The 23,353-nt window shown below is 52.6% G+C and overlaps 1 protein-coding gene across 1 annotated transcript in view; it reads left to right on the forward strand.

The window, feature by feature from the left end:
* Window positions 1-464: 464 nt before the first annotated feature.
* LOC147663708 (ATPase GET3) overlaps window positions 465-23,353 on the forward strand; it is a 32,721-nt gene continuing 9,832 nt past the window's right edge. The window contains exons 1-4 of the mRNA XM_086950247.1: window positions 465-630; window positions 2,179-2,329; window positions 3,921-4,028; window positions 6,454-6,651. Coding sequence (XP_086806373.1) covers window positions 467-630; window positions 2,179-2,329; window positions 3,921-4,028; window positions 6,454-6,651 — 621 coding nt within the window. The 5' untranslated portion in view covers window positions 465-466. The remainder of the gene's footprint in view (window positions 631-2,178; window positions 2,330-3,920; window positions 4,029-6,453; window positions 6,652-23,353) is intronic.

Below are 23,353 nucleotides of genomic sequence, written 5' to 3' on the forward strand. Positions count from 1 at the left end.
ACTGACCAATGACACCGGTGAGGCAGGCCCCCTAAGCATATACAAGTGTGATAGAATAAGCTAGTAGCATTGTAAATGATAATGCCATTTAATTATCTGTTTTGAAAACCAACACATAAATAAAGATTGTCATTTACAATGCCAATAGCTCTAACTTTTGCAAAGGCGAGACTGTTGCATTGTAAATGCTTGTTTGTGACTATCTCTGAAGCCAACATGAGCGTAAAATAAAAATAACATTATTGACTTTGCTTGAAACTACCATTTCTTGTGCGAAGTGGTCATATATTCATATTGGTTTCCAAACCATTGTTGGCACAGTGCTCTGGGTGACAGTGCATCAACCCTTGCAGTCCCAGGAAGTGTCCATGTTGTTTTAAGAGTTGCTATGACTAATTGAGTTGCTGACAGCTAAAACAGCGAAGCCACGGACATATGCAAACTCTGACCGTCATTTTCTCTCCCCATGAACACATCGCAGGAGATAGACCCCAGCCTGGGGGTGGCCGAGCTTCCGGATGAGTTCTTTGAGGAAGACAACATGCTGAGTATGGGCAAGAAGATGATGCAGGAGGCCATGAGTGCCTTCCCTGGCATTGACGAAGCAATGAGCTACGCGGAAGTCATGAGGTCTGTATGTTTTTGTAGGTTGGCAAGTACTGGTGGGCCATGCCCAGGTGAGGGGCAGTACAAGGAGGGGCAGATGCCAGGGTTTGTCATAAACTGAGGTATAGAAGCCCAGGTGCACATACCCATGCATCATTGTCCTTTGTATGGCCTGAAGTGTGGAGCTAACCGGTTCATGAGCACGAGGGCAGGAGACCACAAGCAAGCCCTCCATGGCATCAGTGATACTTTCAGAGACACTGTGGGGAGGGATTAAGGTAGTCCAGAACCTCTTTCCCCTCCTTTGATGATGGAATGAACCATAAAGTGGCCATGAAAGTGTAGCAGACCACTTGTTTGAGAGGAGGGGTTAGAGAGTCTGATTATGAAAGTGACTGCCATGCAGGAAAAACAGAAGAGATGTTACGTACAGATGAACCTTTCCTTGACTGCCTGTTGTGTATAGGGCTAGACTGTTGGGTGCGGGGTTGTGAATGTCTCTGTTCGGTCAGGTAAGAGTAGTGAAGCCGTCTTCGATGTCCCAAGTTGAACTTCAGGTTGTCGGCAGATGAGTGGTGCTTCTCTTTTGACTACATCTACAACAGTAAACATCAGAGTGAGTAAACAATGATTTGCCTTTCTTAATTATTATATTTTACACTGATTATGGGCTAGGGATCATGGAAATGAAGGTCAATGTATTGCGTAATAAAAAAACGAAAAGAAGAGGTCTAATGAAAAACTTAGCAGCTGCTAACGAAAATAGCCCAGCCCTATTTCGCCATTCCATGCTTCTCTTGATCCATACAAGTTTAGCAACAGATGCAATATGAGCCTCGTATTTATATTTTTGTCTCTCTCGTGCAAGTTGCAATTGGTACAGTCATTACACTGATTTATTTAGTTTTGTTGGTATCAGCTATTTGTATCTAGTGTTAATGTATTTCAGTTTTGGAGTTAATATTGAGCTTTATTCGAAAGCAGCTTGAGAGGGTCTAAGGGGGTGTGTCTTTGGTCCTGATCTCTGTCAACGAATGATGTGACAAGTGTAAACACTTTAGTGTGTTGTATTAAACATGTATTTGCTTGTGACTGGGGATTCTGGGTCTTCATATCCGAGAGGGAGGGAGGTATAAACCGATATTTCACCAAATGCTTGAGAATATGGCGGTGTGGGATTCCTTTGTGGTTGTCGTGTCCGGGAAGGGTGTGTCCTTTGTCTTGTATTATGACATGCGCTGCCCACTGCTTGGATGCTACATCAAGGACACGACAACCACAAGTGATCTTTCTAACTCTCAGCAAAGTCGAGTGTTTCGGGAAGTCTGGGCTCATACCAGGTTATAAGGTTTCCGTGGCACACGTGGTTGTCTAAGTGGTAGTATTGTTCGGCATGTGGACATGCCAACCTGAACGTGGTGTGCTATTTGAGGACTGAATGAGTGAATGTATGTTGCCAGGATCTCGTGCAGCAGGACTCTGTCACTTCTTGCTCTTCCACTGGACGGTTGGCTGTGGCTGAGATTAGGAATCAGACTCGTCCCTAACTGTTCCTGGGTGTGTTTCCTGCAGGCTGGTGAAGGGAATGAACTTCTCGGTGGTGGTGTTTGACACGGCCCCCACGGGACACACTCTTCGGCTGCTGAACTTCCCCACCATCGTGGAGCGGGGGCTGGGCCGGCTCATGCAGATAAAAAACCAGATCAGCCCCTTCATATCGCAGGTATGGTGACTGTTGTCCCCGTCCAGAATGTGTGTTCACTGTCCTCGTGAGCATAGGCTGTGGCATGTAAATACTGCGCATGTGCCGCCTTCTGACCGGCAATAAACATTCAGCGATGTATCAGGTGAGGCCCCGCTGGGAGAGGACGTGGCCCTGAATCTACTACACCCAGTGCCGGCCTCTCACCCACGGCGGCGGCGCCGGGGAGGACTGCATTGCCCAGCTGGGGTGTGGCCCAGCAGGGACAGCCTGGCACGGTGCACGCTCCCAGTATGCCATTGACTGCGGTCTCGAGGGTGCAGGCGGACAGTGCTGTGGTCACTCCTAGTGACAAGTCACGCTTTGGTTTTAGAGGGAGAGGCGCAGGCCTGCCAGTGGTGGCGGCCCGGGCTCGGGGAGGCAGGCAGACACCGCGCAGCCTCTCTAGAGCTGAGGCTTGGGTGAAGCCCCAGGCAAAATAGAGCCTTGATCGTCGATCGAGGCTGTATGTATTTGGAGGAGTAGTAGCGACCCGTGGCCAGTCACGTGATAGCCTCGCCTGAGGCCCTGGAGAAGCAAATGGCCTCTGTTGAGTATGTGTAGATATGTGGTATTTGTCTACGACAAACATAAACGCCAGGCAGTGAGTGCACTCTTAGTGAAAGCAAAGGTACAGTTAAGCGACTGGTGAGATTGCTGGGTTCAGGGAGCAGCTCATCGTGATGTCGTGGTAATTAATTACCACCAGCGTTATTGTCATTTATGTTTCACAACATGCTCTTAACACCGGTGACTTTTGAACAATGTTAACCCTGTGCCCCCATTGACCATGTTTTTTTAAAAGGTGGGTCATCAGCTCTTTCCTCAATTGGAGCATGTTCTGGGAATTCTTGATAGTTTACGGGTAACTTTTGCATTTTTGACACTCGGCAGCTAGCTAAAGAATTGCATTGCCGGAGGTCTTAGGAACTGCAACTCTTACAGCAGGGACACTCCGTGGCTCTGGATGAAGTCCCCGAGAGGAGCGCTGGCAACCGTGTTCAGGCACAGTCATTATTGGCTGATGTGTTGAGCAGGGCCACTGGAATTATGCGGCAGGAGATGGACACATTATGCGGCGAGAAAACGCAAATTATGCGGCATAATGCAGCACATTTTGTAATAGTATTGCTTCAAATTTTCTTCATTTTTAAACGTAGTAACACTCCGTGGGCTTTGGTGGCACCTCATTAGTACTTGGATTATGTGGCAAATGCGGAAAATCTACAGTTATGCAAAAATCTCCACGCCCCAAAAATCACATTATTCCAGTAGCCCTGGTCTTGAGGGACAGACGGGCACAGTGGTGACACTAGGGCCTGGACTCAAAATCGCAGTGACGCCCCAGTGAAACCTAGTGGCTACCAAAGCTTAAGGTGTCAATACTTTAATAAAATCTGTGTGGATTTGTATAGTGCTTGCGTTTCCACTGTTTGTTTCACTCTTGTTTTAGTTTAGTACACTCTGCCCCAATGTTGACAGTTTCTTCCCTATGTGCCTAACAAAGTTGTGCGTCTCCAATGAAACCCAAAAATAAATGTAATTCCTATTTATGGCGGTTCTGTTTCCCCAGATGTGTAACATGCTGGGTCTGGGGGATATGAATGCAGATCAGCTGGCATCCAAGCTGGAAGAGACTTTACCTGTCATCCGCTCAGTCAGTGAGCAGTTCAAAGATCCGGTAAGCATTTTCTACTAATCTTCTTATATTGCTGAATCACTCTGCAAAAATAGGAAAAGTCAAACTAGCCTTGCTGGACTGGTCACTTTTTTGTTAACCAGTTAGCAGTCCATCGCCTTAACCATTCGCCCACCTCGTCCTGATCAGTTTGTTTAAATAAATGAATGGTCCACTGAGTCAACGTATAGTGTGCTACTCCAACCTGAATTACCTAGGCCGTAAGAATCCAGCATAGTTCCATGAGAGCCAAATCTAGGTCAGAGTCTCATTATATCCACATAAAATAGCTTTATATACAAGGAACCTGGCTGGAAATAATATACATAATAGTCATACTGAAAAGGTGGCATGGATCCAGCCTACTCCCCCATTGGGCATCCTTGGTATAAGCATGCCAGGCTGGACAATGTTCATTTTATTTTGTTTGTAGGTGATTATTACTGGTCTTCACTCACTTCTGAGAGCTCATAGTTTTTTTAGATGTAGAAGAGAACAGAGGCCAAAGGCAATTGCAAAGGATTTCGCAACTTACTCAAGCACGGACGCTCTAATTTTAGAGTTCTGGTCTAACAGCTTCATAACAAGACTGTGTCTCCTCCTATTCAAACTTTAACACTCCCAGGTACAGCAGCCTGAAAAGCTAGTAGCACTGGAGAAGAGTCTGTCACACATTCCTGGCTGTTAGCTGACCCTACTACAGCTCTGTTTCAGAGCCACCTGCTGTCGTTTGAGTAGGATGGCTCAGCGAGGTATACCTCAGACATCGAGATATACAGTGATCTACAGATCACTAGTCTGAATCCCAGGGCGACTCAGCCTTTCATCCTTCCAATGATTGATTACCATTACATTACACAATAGAAAGGCAGCATTTCAGAAGGGAAGAAGTGAAGAATGATGATACATTTAAAAACGCAATATTATTGAAACCTTAGTGTGTCTGGTGAAGTTAATTTGTTTTACTAATACATGCAAGTAAACTCTACCTAGTCTAGATTATCACAAGGAAAATGAGGTTGTCCAGACTTTAATGGAGGACATGAAACAAAATGATGAGGGAGTTACAGGGGATACAGTGGATGATTACCAATACTTGTTGACCATCATTCAGTGCATGAACATGTATCCTTTCTTGAGCAGAACACGCTACTTTGTCAAGTTTCTGCAACAGAATGGTGTTATTATATTTGTATAGGGTTGTAGAATCTCGTGGTCTCCAAGGATTGTGATCATATATTACCAGGGATTCTCGTTTTATTGACCTCTGGACCTGGACAATATTTGAGCATGTCACTTGAAAGGTGCACACTGGTCTTGCGGGGGGTGTATTAAGCATTGACCCTCCCCCCTCCAAAGTGAAACTGCCAACCCATATCCATGCAGGAGCCAATTTGCATACACTGATAATTTTGTTTTGGCTACCCTGCCATCCTGTTCCCTCCCACCCCTAATACCACACCTGGCCCTTGGTCTGAAACACATCACCCACTGTATCGCACTGAGTCATCTGGTAACAACCTTGCAAGTGAAGGCGTCCACTTTCTTCACAGTTTAGACATTTCAATGGAATTGTTTTATTTTGAGTTAGTTTTCAGTTGCCCTTTGTTTGTCATGGTTAAGTGGGCTTTGTGTTTATCCGCAAGTGAATGCTTTTGCACTCGGCTACTTACATTGCTTGTAGATGCTGTGAAGAACTGAGCCTTCTCTGTAGCTTTATCTGCCCCCACATGCTCTTGCGTCACTTCGAGAAAATGCTTGTATCTTCTTCTACTGTCCATCCTCCCTATATTAATTGCTGACTCTGCCCTCCTTTGGAAAGCGTGTAAGAGCAACAGGAGATAACCCATAAACCTCGTTGAGATGGGTGTGTCGTGTAAGTGATCGTTGATTGTATCAGATCAGCGGGCAGGACTTGCTGCGCCTGAATGAATCAGGGCGGCGGAAGGCAATTGGGGCTCTTCTGGTGTGGTGCTTCGAGCAGTTAATGCTGGAGCCACATGATCTGCTCTGTGCAGTGCTGTTCTAACTGTATTGTCATGTGAAAGACCATTCCCGTTTGCTTCTTGGTGAATAATACTGCCTTTTTTCAAAAAATTCAAGTGACTCCTTGTTTCTTCCTTTTTTGTAATGCACATTGCATACATTATTGAAACTGTCTTTATATGACACCTGTTGGGAATTGTTTCTGCTTACACTCCTTTGGAAAGCGCCACCCCTTTCAGTTGACTCCCTCTTGAAGTTACTGTCCTTAAGGCTCTGCAGCTAGTAAAAACTTCCTTCATCCATGTGCTCACCCACTGTAATTAATCTGCTCCCTATCCACCCACCCCCATTAGTTATTGTTTTTATTTCATCCATAAGTAGCAGATCTTCATTCTGTGTGCATTATCCTCCTACATTGATTTATCTCCCTCTTCTCCGACAGGAGCAGACCACCTTCATTTGTGTGTGCATTGCCGAGTTCCTGTCCCTGTATGAGACGGAGCGACTAATCCAAGAGCTTGCCAAATGCAAGATAGACACACACAACATCATCGTGAACCAGCTGGTCTTCCCCGAAACAGATCGGCCGTGTCGCATGTGTGAGGCTCGGCACAAGATCCAATCCAAGTATCTGGACCAGGTGAGCATAAGCAGCGGGCTTGGGTGTTATAAGATCACAAAGAATTATAAACTAGGCATGTATACATAATATCTGGTCAGACATACACAGGCTAAGACTAGAAGCAGAAGGTTTGTATCATGTGTGGCTATAGATACATGGGCTCTGTATACTCCTGCCCTACAGAGCTGAGATCATATTTCTTTGAAGTTGTTTTCGAGTTACAAGATCTGTTGCGACTCCAGCTTTGGTCCACAATGTACCAGGCAAAAGACTCCTAATATTTTCTTTTGCTATCGGGTTAGGACATTCGCATGCCAGCTCCGGGACAAAGTATTTTCCAAGGGGATCTTTGCTGCCATCTATTGGAAGTTTGGCTTCAGTGACCGGAAAACTGTTGGTGACTTCTTCTGCAGCAGCTGCAAATATTTCTGTTAGGCAACTTAACGTTTTTTGATGCACCGCAACTCAGGATTTTTCGCCAGACTGGAACCTGAAACCCACAGCTGTAACCTGCATCAATGCGACACCAAGGAACTTCAAGTCACTTTCCAGAGATTAAGTGGGGGCGGGGGGTGCTGTCTAGCCCTAGGTAGGTGCAATTCTAAGTACCCCTGTTAAGAACAACACTGGTTGTGTAAACTGTGCTTGTCACACAAGCACAACACAGCCTCCTGCTCTGCCTGCAAGGCATCCTTGTCCAAGAAGGCCCTTTGGTACTGTATGGAGAAGCACTAGGGGCATCACAGGATACAGCAACAATAGTTGTCTGAAAACCAAAATTTCTTCAAGCAGGACAACATTTTTGGCGCAGAGGGAGAACTTGGCCAATCGGGCTTACCACTTGTGCAAGACAGGTAAAGCTTGGAGGTTTTATCCTCTGAGGCCTCAGAATCCAAGCAGAAGTTAGTAGAGCGTCCAGCCATAAGGCCCTGGGGACTGAAGAACAGAAACGCATCCAGGACCCCGTTTCCTCCTGAGACACAAAAGGGTTGATCCCAGCCAGTTCGACATGCCCCCCTCCCCACCCCCCAAGCATCTACAAGCTGAGACAGGAAGCTATTCCTAAGGGAGAGATGGGCATCGAGCCCCAAACCCATACTCAAAAGGCTCCAACCTTCTAGTCCAGCTCTTCCAGTGGACATCGCTCGATCCCTAGATCCAACTTCGATGCTGAGCTATGCTTAAAGGCATGGAAAAATCTGCCACAACTTTAAAGAACCAGTGCAAGCTATGGTGGGTACTCCATGGGTGGTGTAGAAAGTGCATTTTAGCCAATGATGATCCAGTACACATACAAGGCCAGGTTCCTCCAAAACCTCTCATAGTTCACACAGCGTGGATGCTCCACCTCCACCCCAGAAGGAACGCAAGAGTCATGATGCTGCAGGGAAGCGTGTGGCGGTTGTGAAACGCCAGCTCTGTCAGCTTGCTTTCCCATATGACCTCCAACATTGGTAGAAAATGGAGTTGCTCATCTAACACCTCCCGGAGGTCCACAGGCAAAGAGCCCAGGAACTTTTAGTTGAGGGCAAGGTATCTTCCAGTACAAATATAAGGTACGCATTGGATGCTGTGGATACCACCTCCCGGGGAATAAAGACCAGTTTAGTCGTGCAGCAGCATGCTTGATTCAGGATTTCTGACCACTGGCCAGATGTACAATTAATGTGACCTTTGATGGGGGTATATTTTCGGCTATTAGGCTGATGAGATGGTAGAAAAGATTTAGTAGGAGACAGAAACAGCTTAAGCAATGGGTGCCCTTCTGTTCTCTACAACCAACTCTACTTTTCATAAGCAGTAGATCAGATGGGCGTGCCACCATTATCTACCGAGGTGCAGGCTACCAAAAGCAACAGTAATCCTTCCGGGACACACAGCCTTCCAAGACATTTGGCCAAGATATATCCAGGGGCAACTAGAGAGGTGTCTCCAATTGTGGTGCCCCTGCCTCCAAATAGTGACTCTATCCGATTCCCATTACCACACAACACTTGTCGACGGAATGAGGTGGGAGGGCATTTCCGGAGATAAATGGCTGCTGTCAGTGGTTCAACAGGGTTTTTTTTTTGTTGTTAAATTTGTACTTTATTACACCTTCAAAGTTTGCACACAGCACTCATCGCCTATAACCCGGAGGCCGGCGGCAACAATAGGTAGCACCCAGATCCCTGAGCATAGATCATATACACAGCCGTAATGCCAGCATCCCGGAGGCCTGGCGGCGAACTCGTGGGAAAGAAAGAGCGAATAGAATCGGATCTTGAAATCAGGTCACGACTGGTATCAAAAGGATAGTATATTCAATACAGGTGCCGATACTCCTGATCATAGATCGATGTGCTAAAGTAATACAGTCAGTTCGCAGGTGCTAAACGAAGCCTCGGTATCATGGAGATAAACTCTCCTAGAAGGGGGGGAAAGAAATAGGTGCAACAAACCCACATCGAGAGAAAAGAAAAACAAACAAAAACCCACACTACAAACTTGCCAGCCTACCTATGCCCGTGTCCACCCACCCACCTGTATGAACTACCTCATCCAGAGACGAACGTGAAACCCACAGCTACGGACCCGAGGGCCCAATGGGATGATGTAGCGAGCAAGCCGAATCATTAAATGCACTCTCCCAGCCCAGCCCTCCCAATGACTCATACACACCGCTTCTCAGTTGAAATCAGAATGGGACCTGTCAACCACCCCCCAGCAAGGGAACAGTCAACCACACATCATATTAATCTCCGCCATCGCCACCCCGCCCTCCTGCAGTTCATCCAACTCCTCCCCATCAGGGTCTGACTCACTATCCCCCCTAGCGCATTGGCATTCCCTATACAACCCCCAAAAATTTTTTGGCCGACTCTTCGGGGGAAGCAGTTCATTGTACACTTCAGACTGTGTGCAGCAATACAACAAGTCCGACTCCCAGCGCTTCTTAGTAGGAACCGGCCCCCTCATCCAGCACAACGCAATCAGGCGCTTGGCTAGCAGCAAAGCCATGTCAGTCAGTCGTCGCATAGCCACAGGTAACGGTTTAGAAAAACCTAGCAACGCCAGCGCCGGGCAAGGCAGGACCTCCACTCCCAGCATGGAGCTGAGTTCCGCAAACACCTCCCGCCAAAACTTATGGATACTAGGACAGGTCCAGGACATATGTAGGAAATCAGCCGTGGGGTAATGACAACGCTCACACTCCGCTGACTCCCGCAGACCGTATCTATGTAACCTGTCCGGTGTATAATAGACCCGCTGTAGGTATTTAAAGTGAATCAGGCGGTGTCGGCTGTTGAGTGAAATCTTCCTAGTGTTCGTACAGCAATATAGCCACATCTCATCCGAGATCGGCGACTGCAGATCACTCTGCCAGGCCAATCTGGCCTTGGAAGGCGGACACTGCCGGTGCCTATCTCCAAGTTTCTTAAGAGTAGTCACCAATTTACGGGGAGAGGGGTTCTCAATGACGTACGTAAGCTCAGGCACTTCCTGCAGCTCCGCCAAGTCCGGGCCCAGTAATTCCTGCAACGCTCTACGGACCCGATGGTATTGGAAGCTGTGCAATAGCGTCGCCCCAGAGTGGGACTGGAGGGCCTGCTGCGACGTCTTCACTATGCCATTCAGAAAGAGGTCGACCATCTTGTCTATACCTAAGTCCCGTAATGCCCTGAGGACACCCTTCTCCGTCAGCGGGGCTAACCACACCGCCCATTCCACTCGCAGAAGGGGAGAGTACAACAGCTCACTTTCACGAGAGCGGACCAGCGCATGCCACGCGTGGTTAGTGGCGGCAATGGAGTCCAAATTGCCGACCCTACGATCGACAGGACAACATATTGTGGCCGGGAGCGGAGTTGGGTCCGCAAAGAGGCGCTCCAGTTTCACATGCGGGATGCCAGGGTCCCCATGTATCCAGGTGTGGAGATGAGCCCCTTGCGCAATCCTGTAATATCTTTCGAGGTCGGGAGCCCCCAGACCCCCGCGTTCATAAGGAAGCAGGAGTGTCTGCCATTGAACCCTTGGCTGTTTGCCCCCCCCACGCAAGCCTAATAAGCGTCTGAGTGAGCTGACGAAAAAATGCCTTGGAGAGCACGACTGGTATGTTAGCGAAGAGAAAGAGGAATCTGGGGAGAACCACCATCTTCATGATTGCAATCCTACCCAGTAGGGATAGCGGGAGCCTGCACCATACCTCAACGTCATCCACTAGCTTGGAGTAGGCGACCCCATAGTTCTCTCGTATCAGGATCTCAGGGTCGGTGTGTATACGGATCCCCAAATAACGTATGGAGTCCGTAGTCCACTGCAGCGGGTATTCCGAGTCGAATGGGATTGTCACCAGAGTCAAGGGCAACGCCACAGATTTATTCCAATTAACCCGAAGGCCCGAGAGGGCCCCGAATCGCACCACCTCCCGCAAGACCGCCGACAGATTCACCTCCGGGTCCCGGACATACAACAAAGTGTCGTCTGCGTATGTCGAGATGCCAATCTGGTAAGAAGGAAAGTTGATCCCCTCGAACCCGTGGTACTCTCGTATAGCGCAGGCTAGGGGCTCCGCCACCAATGCATACAGAAGTGGGGAGAGGGGACAGCCCTGCCGCGTGCCTCTGCTAATCTCAATCGGGGCAGTGACCGAATTCCCTATCTTCAGCCGCGCAGTAGGCTTGTAGTATAGTGCTCCTATCCTCTGAAGGAAGGGTTCACCGAGCCCATACTTACGAAGGACTCTGAGCATAAAGGACCACTCCACCGAGTCAAAGGCCTTTTCCATATCCAGGAAGATAGCCACTGCCTTGCTTTCCTGCCAGACATGCTGGATAGTGCCCAGCACCGTGCGAATGTTGTAAGTCAGATTCCGTGCAGGGACAAACCCAACCTGCTCTGGGGCAACCAAGCCCGGGACCAGGAGAGCCAGCCGAGTCGCCAAGACCTTCGCGTACAACTTAGCGTCTACATTAATCAGCGAAAGCGGCCTATACGAGCCACATTCATTGGGGGGTTTGCCCGGTTTCGGGATGGTGATGAGAAGCGCCTCCCTCATAGACTTCGACATGCTACCCTGTTGGCAAATGTCGTCAAAAAGAAGCATCAGATAGGGTACCAGCTTATCTTGAAAAGCCTTATAAAAGGCCACCGTCAGGCCGTCCGACCCAGGAGCGCTGCCCGACCTCATCCCCTCTAGCGCCTCTGTGATCTCCTCTTTCCGGATTGGAGCCATTAAAAATTCCCTCTGCCAGTCAGCCAAAAAGGGCATCTGAATGTAGCTCAAGTAATCGTCTATCTCTTCATCAAGGTGGCTCGATTTCGATGTGTACAGCTCTGTGTAATAAGTATGGAATTCCGACAAAATATCCTGTTCCCCAGTCACCACATCCCCATTGGCCGTTAACAACTCCTCAATCACTAGTGGCGGCCTGCTGTTGCGCATTAGTTTGGCTAGCAGGGAGCCAGGGCGGTCCCGCTCCCCATACGTGCGCGCTGTTGCGTATTTACCCATATGCCTCACCTCCCTGTCCGCCTCCTCATGGAATTCCGCCAGGAGTGGCTGCAGCCTATCGAGCATGTCCGCAGTCCCATCACCTCCCGTCTGCCGTTCCAAGGCAGACAACTGAGTCTCCAGATGTTTCAACCGCTGCCTGATAGCTTTGAGCACCCCTGAGTGTTTGGCCATCGTCATCCCTCGGATATACACCTTAAAGGCATCCCAGAGCACCTGGACACTATCCACCCACCCCACATTAGTTGAAAAATATGTGTCTATGTCCTCAGCCAGTTCCCCTCTAAAAGCCTCATCTAGAAGTGAATACGGGGGGAACCTCCAAGTGAACTGAGGTATCCTCCTAGCTGGGGCATCTAGCAGCAAGAGCAGTGGCGAGTGGTCAGATAGCGTGCGAGGCAACACAGCACACCCCTTCACCGGGTCGAGGAGGGATCGGGAAATAAACCAGTAGTCAATCCTAGTGTGGATATTGTGATAGGCCGAGTAGTGAGTAAAACCACCCTTCCCCGGATGCCTATGGCGCCATACATCCAGCAGATCAACTTTCACTAGCTCCGCCTGCATAAGCAATGCCGAAGCCGCCGGAGCCCTAGGGGCACCCGCCGATCTATCCAATACCGGGTTCAACACAAAATTGAAGTCTCCCCCCCCCCCATAGCAGCTTAGACCCCTCGAACTGCCGACAGACATCCGCCAGCGAGGCATAGAAAGCTGGAGTATCATAGTTGGGGCCGTACACGTTCACAACCATCAAGTCATGGCCTTTACCCACACACCGGGCAACTGCATACCGACCCTCCGGGTCCACAGCGACCCGTTGCATTGACAACTGAGATTTGGGATTAGCCCACATAAGCACACCTCTAGCATGTGTGGTGAACCCTGCAGCAACACAAGCACTCCCAAGACCCCTAGATTGCAATATAGGACTGGACAGAGGAAGGTGAGTTTCCTGCAGCAAGGCGAGATCCACCCTGTGCCGCTGCAAATAGGCCAACACTTTCCTAAGTTTTCGAAAATCATTCAGCCCTCTCACATTCCAGGACAGCAGTCTGAGAGAGTTGGGGGCCACCATCCGGCCCTAGGGACTCAACATTCGCCATTGCAGGGTAGTAAGCAAATCAGAGTAGCACAGTTGGTATAGCAGACACAATCCAGTAGCTGGCCCAAACAATTCCCTCCCCCAACAGTCCCCGAACAACCCACAAAGCCCGCTCAACACAAGAAATTCAGAGCAAGCGCCCATCCACCCACAGCCGACCAACCCCAACCCGGTCAGACAGAACACACCACCACCCATCATCAGCCCTCCCCAAAGAAACACACTACAAACCCACAGGCCCACCGAGGAGCCAAAAGCCGAAAGCGCAGGGTCAGAGGTTCCCAGCCAGACAGCAAGTTAATCAGGACAAGGACCACAGAACACAGTGGCTCCACCATCCCGCCCCCCAGTAACTTCCGGCGCCCTCACCAGCCCAAAAAAAGGAGAAACATCAAAGAACATGTCCCCCAGTCGGAGGAGAGCCCCCCCAAAGGTATCACCTGGCTGCAGGTCCCGTCAGTGCCACAGCCACGGTACAGTCCGCAAACAGTAAAGCACACCCCACGTTATCAGGCAAATAGGTTCTTAGGACCCGCAGTTTGGTTAAGATGAAGTCTAACTCAGCTGGCGGAAAGATCACAAGGCAGATCACCCCTGGCCGTCCATAGAAGCGGCCTCCTCCGCGTTGTCCTGCTGACCCCTCGGGCTGTTGCGTTGTTCCTTGGCCCACTCCTTCAACGATTTCTTCAGATCCGCCGGGTCCGTGAAAAAGTGCGAGTGCCCCTGCTTGTTAATTCTGTGCCTCGCCGGGTACAACATGGCATAGTCCAGCCCCATATCTCTCATCTGTTTCTTATACGGGGCAAAGCGCTTCCTCTCCTCCTGGACTCTTGCCGTGAAGTCCGGGTAGAGGGAGATGTTCATGCCCTCTGTTAGACGGACCGGGAGGGTCGGCCGAGATTACGGGGAGAGGTCTCCAGGGAGAGCCGTCTCCAACGACTGTACAGACAAGTAACTTCCCCCCCACAGACGGACACCACACAAGGTTGAAGGTTAACGAGACTTTATATGCAATTCTTAGGTTACGATGATAGGATACAAGGAGGTCTGGACTCAGGGGTCCCCTCGGTTCTAGTCTCTGGCTTAGGAAAGGGGTAGCGGGACAGTCTTTGTTACCAATGAGTGGAAAATAGCTCTCAATCCTCGAGCTCGGCGTTCTAGATGATCGGGCCGCGGCGGAGCCAGGCAGGTCCCGAGATGGATGAAGGAAAACGACGGTCCGCGGCGGAGCCTGCAGGTCCCGGTGAAGATGACGGTTACAACGGTCCGCGGCCACGCCAGCAGGTCCCGACGACGATGAAGGATATGAAGGTTGCGAAGGCTGTGGCAGCGCCAACAGGCAGGACGATGGTGCACAAGACAGAGCTACGGCAGCGCCAGTAGTCCGTCAAGGATGAGTTCCTCTTTACGTCTCTCGACTCCAAGATACAACTGCCTTCCTGCTCTGGGGCTGCCCCAGTTATAGGGCTGGTGTGCTTTGATGTCCGGACCCTCGCACTTGGAGGTCGGGAGGTCCGGGATGAGTGAGTCCAGACACCCAGCAGGGGGGTGGAGCCGGCGCCCAGGGAGGCGATGGGCGAGCGGCACTTGGCGGGGGAGAGCCATCGACACCTCTTTCTCCCATTGACTTGCCAAGTAGCCCGCTCACCTCCTGGGTGGATGGTGGTGCCGGGATGTCTGAGGCCTGGCCAGGCCCAGGGTTGAGGTCGATCGGGGGCCAGGCGGCCTCGTGGTGGAGTGTCCAAGATGGCGCCCCAGGATGGGCGCGAGTGCCGGCAGTGGATCGGGCCCACGAGGTTGACATGCTCGAGGGCAGGGGTCTCTGAGGGGATAGAGGACGTGCAATGGTGGTGTGTGGTACTTGCGGGCCCGGACTCGGGCCTGGTTGGGCCGGGGGAGAGCGGCCCTTCATGGGGCCTGTCCAACATGCGTCCCCCCCAGCTGAAGGCGGGGAGAGTCACCCATCCTCTTGGGGACTCTCCTCGTCGAGGCGGAAGAAGCGGGACAGGCCATCCGCGTTGGCGTGATCTGGCCCAGGACGGTGTTCAACTGTGAAGTCCATACCCTGCAGGGAGATGGACCAGCGTAATAACTTCGGGTTTTCCCCCCGCATCTGCATCAGCCACTGCAGGGGTCGGTGGTCAGTCTGCACCCGAAAGTGGGTGCCAAAAAGGTAGGGCCGGAGTTTCTTGAGGGCCCATACCACCGCGAAGGCCTCCCTCTCTATGGTGCTCCAGCGTTGTTCCCGTGGTAGGAGTCGCCGGCTGATAAAGGCCACCGGTTGATCAAGGCCTTCGGTGTTTACTTGGGACAGGACTACCCCAAGGCCATGGTCGGAGGCATCCGTCTGGACAACGAACTCCCGGCTGTAGTCGGGGGCCTGGAGCACAGGGGCAGAACACATGGCGGCTTTTAGTTGTTCAAATGCAGTTTGGCACTCTGGGGTCCAGTTGACGTTCTTGGGCTGGTTTTTTGACGTGAGTTCTGTGAGGGGCCCTACTATGGTACCGTAGTCCTTCACGAACCTTCGATAATATCCTGTGAGGCCCAGGAAGGCTCGTACCTCGGTCTGAGTGATGGGGGGCTGCCAAGACTGGATGGCGGCAATTTTTAGCTGCAGAGGGGCCACCAGGCCGCTTCCCACCTGGTGCCCGAGGTAGGTTACAGACCCTTGCCCAATTTGACACTTGCTGGCCTTGATCGTGAGGCCAGCTCGCTGAAGGGCTTGCAGCACTGCTCGGAGGTGGTGGAGGTGCTCGGGCCAATGGTGGCTGTATACAGCGATGTCGTCTAGGTAGGCGGCGCTGAATCCTTCGAGCCCCGCCAGGACCTGATTGACGAGCCGTTGGAATGTTGCCGGGGCATTCTTCATGCCGAAGGGCATGACGGTGAAATGGTAATGGCCATCGGGGGTGGAAAAGGCAGAACGTTCCTGCGCCCGGGGTGTGAGGCCGATTTGCCAGTAGCCCGCCGTCAGATCGAAGATACTGAGATAGCGGGCAGCTCCCATGCGGTCGATTAGTTCATCTGCCCGGGGTATGGGATGCGCGTCTGTTCTGGTGACCGCATTCAAGCCCCGGTAGTCGACGCAGAACCGGAGTTCTGGTGTGGTGCCGGGTGCAGCTGCTTTGGGGACCAGTACTACAGGGCTGGCCCAGGGACTGTCTGAGGGCTCGATGACCCCGAGTGTGAGCATCTTGGCCACCTCTTCCTGGATGCAGGCCCGTACCCGATCTGGCACGCGGTAGGCCCGGTGGCGGATAGGGGGACTGTCCCCCGTGTCCACATCGTGCACACACCAGGGAGTGACACCGGGGGTGAGGGAGAACAGGCTGGCGAACTGTGATAGAAGGGCTTGACACTCTTGGCGTTGTTCTCTGGTGAGGGCCTCCGAGAGTCGGACCCCATCCACGGAGCCATCTTGCTCCTGAGTCCGTAGGAGGTCAGGGAGAGGCTCGGAGTCTTCTTCAGCCCCATTGTCTGTGGCCATCAGGAGGCTGAGCTCTGTTCGCACAAAGTGGGGCTTTAGTCTGTTAGCGTGGAGGACCCGGAGAGGGTTCCGGGAGGATTCCATGTCGATGAGATAGGTGGCAGGGCCCTTGCGCTCGACTACTTTGAAGGGCCCCGTCCATTTGTCTTGCAGGGCGCATGGCTCAGTGGGGGACATCACCCATACCTGTTGGCCAGGTTCGAATTCAATGGATGAGGCATTCTGGTCATACCATTTTTTTATGTCCTCTTGACTGGCCTCTAGGTTGGCTTTTGCCAGTTCCCTGAACCGCCGGGTCTGGTTGCGGAGGGTTAGGAGGTACCGGAAGACATCTGGAGGGTTCTTTAACGGAGGCATCTCCCAGCCTTCTTTGACTAGGCTGAGTGGCCCTCGCACTGGGTGCCCATATAGCAGTTCAAATGGGCTGAAGCCCAGGGATTTCTGAGGGACCTCTCGGTAGGCGAAGAGGAGGCACGGCAGCAGCACATCCCACTGGCGACGGAGGGGCTCTTCCAACCCCCCGATCATCCCCTTTAGCGTGCGGTTGAACCGCTCAACAAGTCCGTTCCCTTGATGGTGATAGGGGGTCGTGAATCGGTAGGTGACCCCGCACTGTTGCCAGAGGGATTTCATGTATTTAGAAATAAAGTTCGTGCCTCTGTCGCTGACGACTTCTCGGGGGAAGCCCACACGGGAGAAGATCCCCATCAGAGCCCGGCCGACTACCGGGGCTGTCACAGTCCGCAGAGGAACAGCCTCAGGGTAGCGGGTGGCGTGGTCCACTAGCACCAAGATGAATCGATGGCCTTGTTTTGTGCGCGGGTCCAAGGGCCCCACAATGTCTATTCCGACCCTCTCAAATGGGGTAGTGACCACAGGAAAAGGTTGCAGGGGGGCCTTTAGTTTGCGGCCGCTCTTCCCACTGGCTTGGCACGTGGGGCAAGATCGGCAATGCTGGTGCACATCGTTCCTCATTTTGGGCCAGAAGAAGTGGGTCACTAGGCGACTGTAGGTTTTATCTTGTCCCAGGTGTCCTGCTAGGGGGACATCGTGGGCCAGGTTTAGCAGAAAGTCTCTAAAACGGAGGGGTACCACTAATACTCGGTTGGCCCCCAGCTCGGCGATTCTTTGCTCGCTGTACAGCAGATCATTGTCCCAGTAGACCCAATGAGTTCCGGAGGTATCCCCTGCGCTTTGGGCAAGCGCTTGCTGGCGGAGTCCCTCGAGGGAGGGACAGGTCTTCTGTTCTTGGCGAAATTGTTCTTGCGTGGGCCCCCCCTCTTGAGGCCACTGGTCGAGGTTAGCGAGGTCGGAAGGTTGAGCTGGTTCGGGGGGGATGTCATGGTCGGTGGTTTCGGCTGGGGCGACCGGAGGCGGTGGCGCCGGCCATTCGGGTTCTTCTGGGCGGTGGTTGGCACGGGCGGCCATGGACCGGGTGGTGACGCACGCCCAGTCCGGGACGCCTAACATCCCCAGGTGTTCTCTTCGCTCCACGGCTGCCCACGGAGAGCTTTCAAGGTCATTTCCAAGGAGGCAGTCTACGGGGGCATCGTCTCGGACCGTTACTTTCAACATGCCGGAGACCCCTCCCCATTCGAAAGGGACGCAGGCCATCCGACACAGACTTTCCGAGTTATCGGCTGATCGTACAGGGCAGAGAATGTTCGGTAGATACTGTTCTGGGGTCACCAGGTGACAGCGGACGGCTGTTACACTGGCCCCGGTGTCACGAAGGGCTTCGGCCCGGCGTCCATTGATGCTCACCCATTGGCTGTACTTCTGGGTGTTAGCGGGTAGGGGGACCCGCGGGACCATGTCTTTCCCCCCTAAGCATGCTAGAGCCATGGCGGCTGGCTCCCACTCTTGATGCTCTTGTTCGTATTCTTCCTGCTCCTCGGAGATCTGTTCTTCCCCTAGGGCCGCAGCGGCCACTTGGCGGGGTCTTGGGCTCTGGTACTGCGGGCAGTTTGGGTCGTTTGCATAGTGGCCTACTCGTTGGCATCGGTGACACGTGACATTGGCTCTGTACCCCGGTCGCGCTGGGGTGCCGCCCCGGTTGGCCGGGGGGGTGGTGCTGGTAGCGGGGGCGACCGGAGCGTTGTCTCTTCCTCGCCCTTGGCCCCCTCCTCCTCCTCTTGGTCGGTGCTGACCATTGTTGTTCCGGTTCTGTTCGTAGGACCCATTCCGGCCCACTCTGGTGATCTCCCACCGGTCAGCTTCGGCCGCGAGCTGCCGGGGATCCGTTAACTTACTGTCGAGGAGGTGCTGGCGGAGCTCAATGAAGCAATTGTTCGACAGATGCTCCCATACCATCAGATTGAACAGTTGTTCGTAGGTCGTGACGTTGCTTCCTCTGATCCAGCCCTCGAAAGCTCGGCTAAAGTACGTTACATAGTCCACCCAAGTTGTACCCGGGATGCGGGTGCAGTCTCGGAACCTCTGACGGTACATCTCGGGTGTGAGGCCATAGCGGGTGAGGAGTGCCGCTTTCATATGGTCATAGGAGGTCATCTGGTGGTCCGGGAGCTGTAGCAGGGTATCGCGGCCCTCATTGAGGAATTTCCCCCATAGACCGGCTCCCCAATCGCTTCTATCGATCCGGTGTGCAGTCATAGCGATTTCATAGGCCTTAAACCATTGCTGGATGTCGTCCTCTCGGAAATATTCTCGGACAACATCCTTGGGGATGTGTACCTTTTTGTCTGTGGTCCCTGAGGTGTGGGGTCGCTCGGGCACCCCTGCTTCTTTATTCTGCTTGCGCAGGTTGATCTCGGCTAGGTTCCGTTCGTGTTCGTACGCCAGTTTCTTTTCCTCGAGCTCCCTTTGTCTCTGTTTCTCCTCTCTTTCTTCTCGGAGACGCAGGTGCTCTAAGTTGATTTTTTTTGTTCGGCCAACTTGAGTTCAACGTCCATCTTGAGTCGGGCCATTTCTAGCTCGTGTAGTCGGGTTCTTTCTCTTTCTTGGATCTCGTCTTGCGAGAGACCCGTTCTTTGCCCTTCAGGGGCCGTGGTGGTTTTTTCTGCGGTGCTTTGATCGGGGGTTCCGGCAGCCCCGGTCTCTGCCCAAGATTCTAGGGCATGCTTAAAATCGTCTTTGGTGCTTAGTCCGGTGGTAGCGATACCCAGTTCGATGCAGAATTGTTTTAATTCACGATGGCTGTATTCCTCCAGTTTCTCCATTTGGAACTTCTCGGTTGATCCGCTTTCTTTGGTTGTCATTGTGATTTCGTCGTGGGGTGAGCTACTCTCTGTACGTTATGCGGTGATTCGGATCCCACCGCTGCCACCAATGTTAGACGGACCGGGAGGGTCGGCCGAGATTACGGGGAGAGGTCTCCAGGGAGAGCCGTCTCCAACGACTGTACAGACAAGTAACTTCCCCCCCACAGACGGACACCACACAAGGTTGAAGGTTAACGAGACTTTATATGCAATTCTTAGGTTACGATGATAGGATACAAGGAGGTCTGGACTCAGGGGTCCCCTCGGTTCTAGTCTCTGGCTTAGGAAAGGGGTAGCGGGACAGTCTTTGTTACCAATGAGTGGAAAATAGCTCTCAATCCTCGAGCTCGGCGTTCTAGATGATCGGGCCGCGGCGGAGCCAGGCAGGTCCCGAGATGGATGAAGGAAAACGACGGTCCGCGGCGGAGCCTGCAGGTCCCGGTGAAGATGACGGTTACAACGGTCCGCGGCCACGCCAGCAGGTCCCGACGACGATGAAGGATATGAAGGTTGCGAAGGCTGTGGCAGCGCCAACAGGCAGGACGATGGTGCACAAGACAGAGCTACGGCAGCGCCAGTAGTCCGTCAAGGATGAGTTCCTCTTTACGTCTCTCGACTCCAAGATACAACTGCCTTCCTGCTCTGGGGCTGCCCCAGTTATAGGGCTGGTGTGCTTTGATGTCCGGACCCTCGCACTTGGAGGTCGGGAGGTCCGGGATGAGTGAGTCCAGACACCCAGCAGGGGGGTGGAGCCGGCGCCCAGGGAGGCGATGGGCGAGCGGCACTTGGCGGGGGAGAGCCATCGACACCTCTTTCTCCCATTGACTTGCCAAGTAGCCCGCTCACCTCCTGGGTGGATGGTGGTGCCGGGATGTCTGAGGCCTGGCCAGGCCCAGGGTTGAGGTCGATCGGGGGCCAGGCGGCCTCGTGGTGGAGTGTCCAAGATGGCGCCCCAGGATGGGCGCGAGTGCCGGCAGTGGATCGGGCCCACGAGGTTGACATGCTCGAGGGCAGGGGTCTCTGAGGGGATAGAGGACGTGCAATGGTGGTGTGTGGTACTTGCGGGCCCGGACTCGGGCCTGGTTGGGCCGGGGGAGAGCGGCCCTTCATGGGGCCTGTCCAACACCCTCGAATTGCAGATTTCCCTTCTCCCTTGCCAGCCGGAGCGCCAAGTCGCGGTCCCTATAGTTTAACAGCTTGGCAATAATCGGCCGTGGTGGAAGTCCAGGCTGCGGCTTCGGCCCCAGGGTGCGATGTGCCCTCTCGACGATGAACATAGGGGAGAAGACCTCCTCCCCCAACAGTGTCTGGAGCAACTTCTCCACAAACAACTCCATCTTGCCCGTGTTGGTAGATTCCGCCACTCCGGTAATGCGGACGTTGGAGCGCCGGGAGCGTGCTTCCAAGTCCTCTGTCTTGTCCTGTATGACTTGGAGTAGGCGACTGAATTGTCTGCGATCCTTATCCCACTCTGTTTGGGCCTCCTCAGCCTCCGTTAACTGCCGTTCTGCCATATCCAGGCGCTCGGCGTGTTTGTCCACCCTCTCGGACATACGGTCCATCCTGAAGGACAGGGCATCTATTTTTGTGCCAATCGCCGCCATGCTATCTTGCAAGCCTTTCTCCATGGCACCCAGCATTTCACGGATGTCCGCACATAAAGAACTATCAGCAGCCGTGGGCCGCGGTGGGGCATCCGTAGACGGCCCCTCTGCACCTTTCGCCTTCCGCTGGTCAAACGACAGTTTTGGCTGGTTCTTATCACCCTTCCCCATAGTGTTCCTGGTGGACAGTCAGCAGTGCGACCCACTGCAAGCAAAAACGTCGCCAGGTAGTGTTGGCGGGGCGAGGAGGGGACGCTGGAGAAGCAAGCTCCGGAGGGCGAGTTGTTGCGCAGCAAGAAATGCAGTCAAAATGGCGGTCGCGGGCGCCGAAACACAAGTAGGCCCAGGAGCCAAAGAAGCGCTCCACTAGGTGATCCCACGGGGTCCGGCCCCACCCAAGTCCAGCAAACTGGGCCCCCACACTCCAACTCACGGCCAAGTTACTGCACCACAGCGGTCTCCAAGGCGTCCCAATGGCAGGCAGCAGCCGGCAAAAATCGTCGCGAGGAGACAGCAATCCACCAAGGGCCTCCCGCACCCTGCCAGTGCACCTCAAAGCATCAGCAGTCTTCCTCCATGAAATGTACAACCGTGGACAGGTCCACCACAGCCGCCTCCAGGCGCACCATCCGAGAACACCCAGCAGGAATCGTAGCGCAGCGACCAAGTGGGAGGACCGACTTCACTACAGCACCAGTGGCCGCACGTAACGTGACGCAGCTCGGGCAGCTCCCCAAGATAGACCGCGGATTACGGCCTGGTCCGCCGCCGTGCCCTCTATCGAACAACGGAGCAAAACCACCACCGATTTCAACCGGGGAAAGGCCCCCCACCAGGCCGGGGGGGTAGTGGGAGAGTCCACCACCGATTTCAGGACTGGCTGGGCGCCAAAAGGATAGATTTGTCGGATATTAAAGGGGCTCAGGCGAGGAGCTCAGCGCTCGCACGTCTTTCATGGACGCCGGCAAGCTCCGCCCCCCCAACAGGGTTTTTTTTAGGGTTCCACACCACCACTGCACCACCTCCTCAGCGGTGACCAGCCCCAGCTGCTCAAGGATAAAATGCAGGTGCTCTCAGCCATGGGTGCCATCGAGCTGGTGCCTCCAATACAAACATGGCGAAGGTGTAATCCTTTTACTTTTTCATTCCCAAGAAGGATGGGTCCCTACATCCAGTCTTAAACCTCAGCCTGTAAAATCAATGCATCCTGTTGGAGTCCTTCCATATTATTACCCTACAGGATGTCATCCTGCTTCTGTCAATTTTACTTCCTATTGGTGTTCGGCTTAAGACACACATCTAATTCCATAAGTCCAACCCACCACCAGTATCTGCAGTTTGTGGTAAATGGACAACACCACCAATTCAATGTTCTGCCTGTTCGAAGTTACTACATTTCCAATGGTGTTCACAAAGTCTTTGGCAGTGGTGGTAGCTCATCTGCACAAAAACTCTACTCACATCTTTTATTAGTTAGACAATTGGCTGACCAAGAGTGTCAGTAGAGAGCTATCCATAGGAAACACTCGGTGGTATTCTTGTGCCACAAGGCTAGGGTTCACTATCAGTGCCCAGAAATGTTGGTTGTACGTGATTCTTATAGAAAAACAATTTCATGGAAAACAATTATTGAGAAATCATTTCACCTAAACGGTTTCATGGATATTTGCAGGATGGATTGTATTTCCCATTACTTAGATGCCAATTCATAGAATGTCTTCACTTTTTTGTATTTTACTTATTGGCTTTTGCATGCTTATTTTTTTTAGATGTAAATACTGTGCTTGCAGATCTTACTTTCAGAAC

The sequence above is a fragment of the Lissotriton vulgaris genome, unplaced genomic scaffold (genome assembly GCF_964263255.1).
Source record: "Lissotriton vulgaris unplaced genomic scaffold, aLisVul1.2 SCAFFOLD_638, whole genome shotgun sequence".
Lineage (NCBI taxonomy): Eukaryota > Metazoa > Chordata > Amphibia > Caudata > Salamandridae > Lissotriton > Lissotriton vulgaris.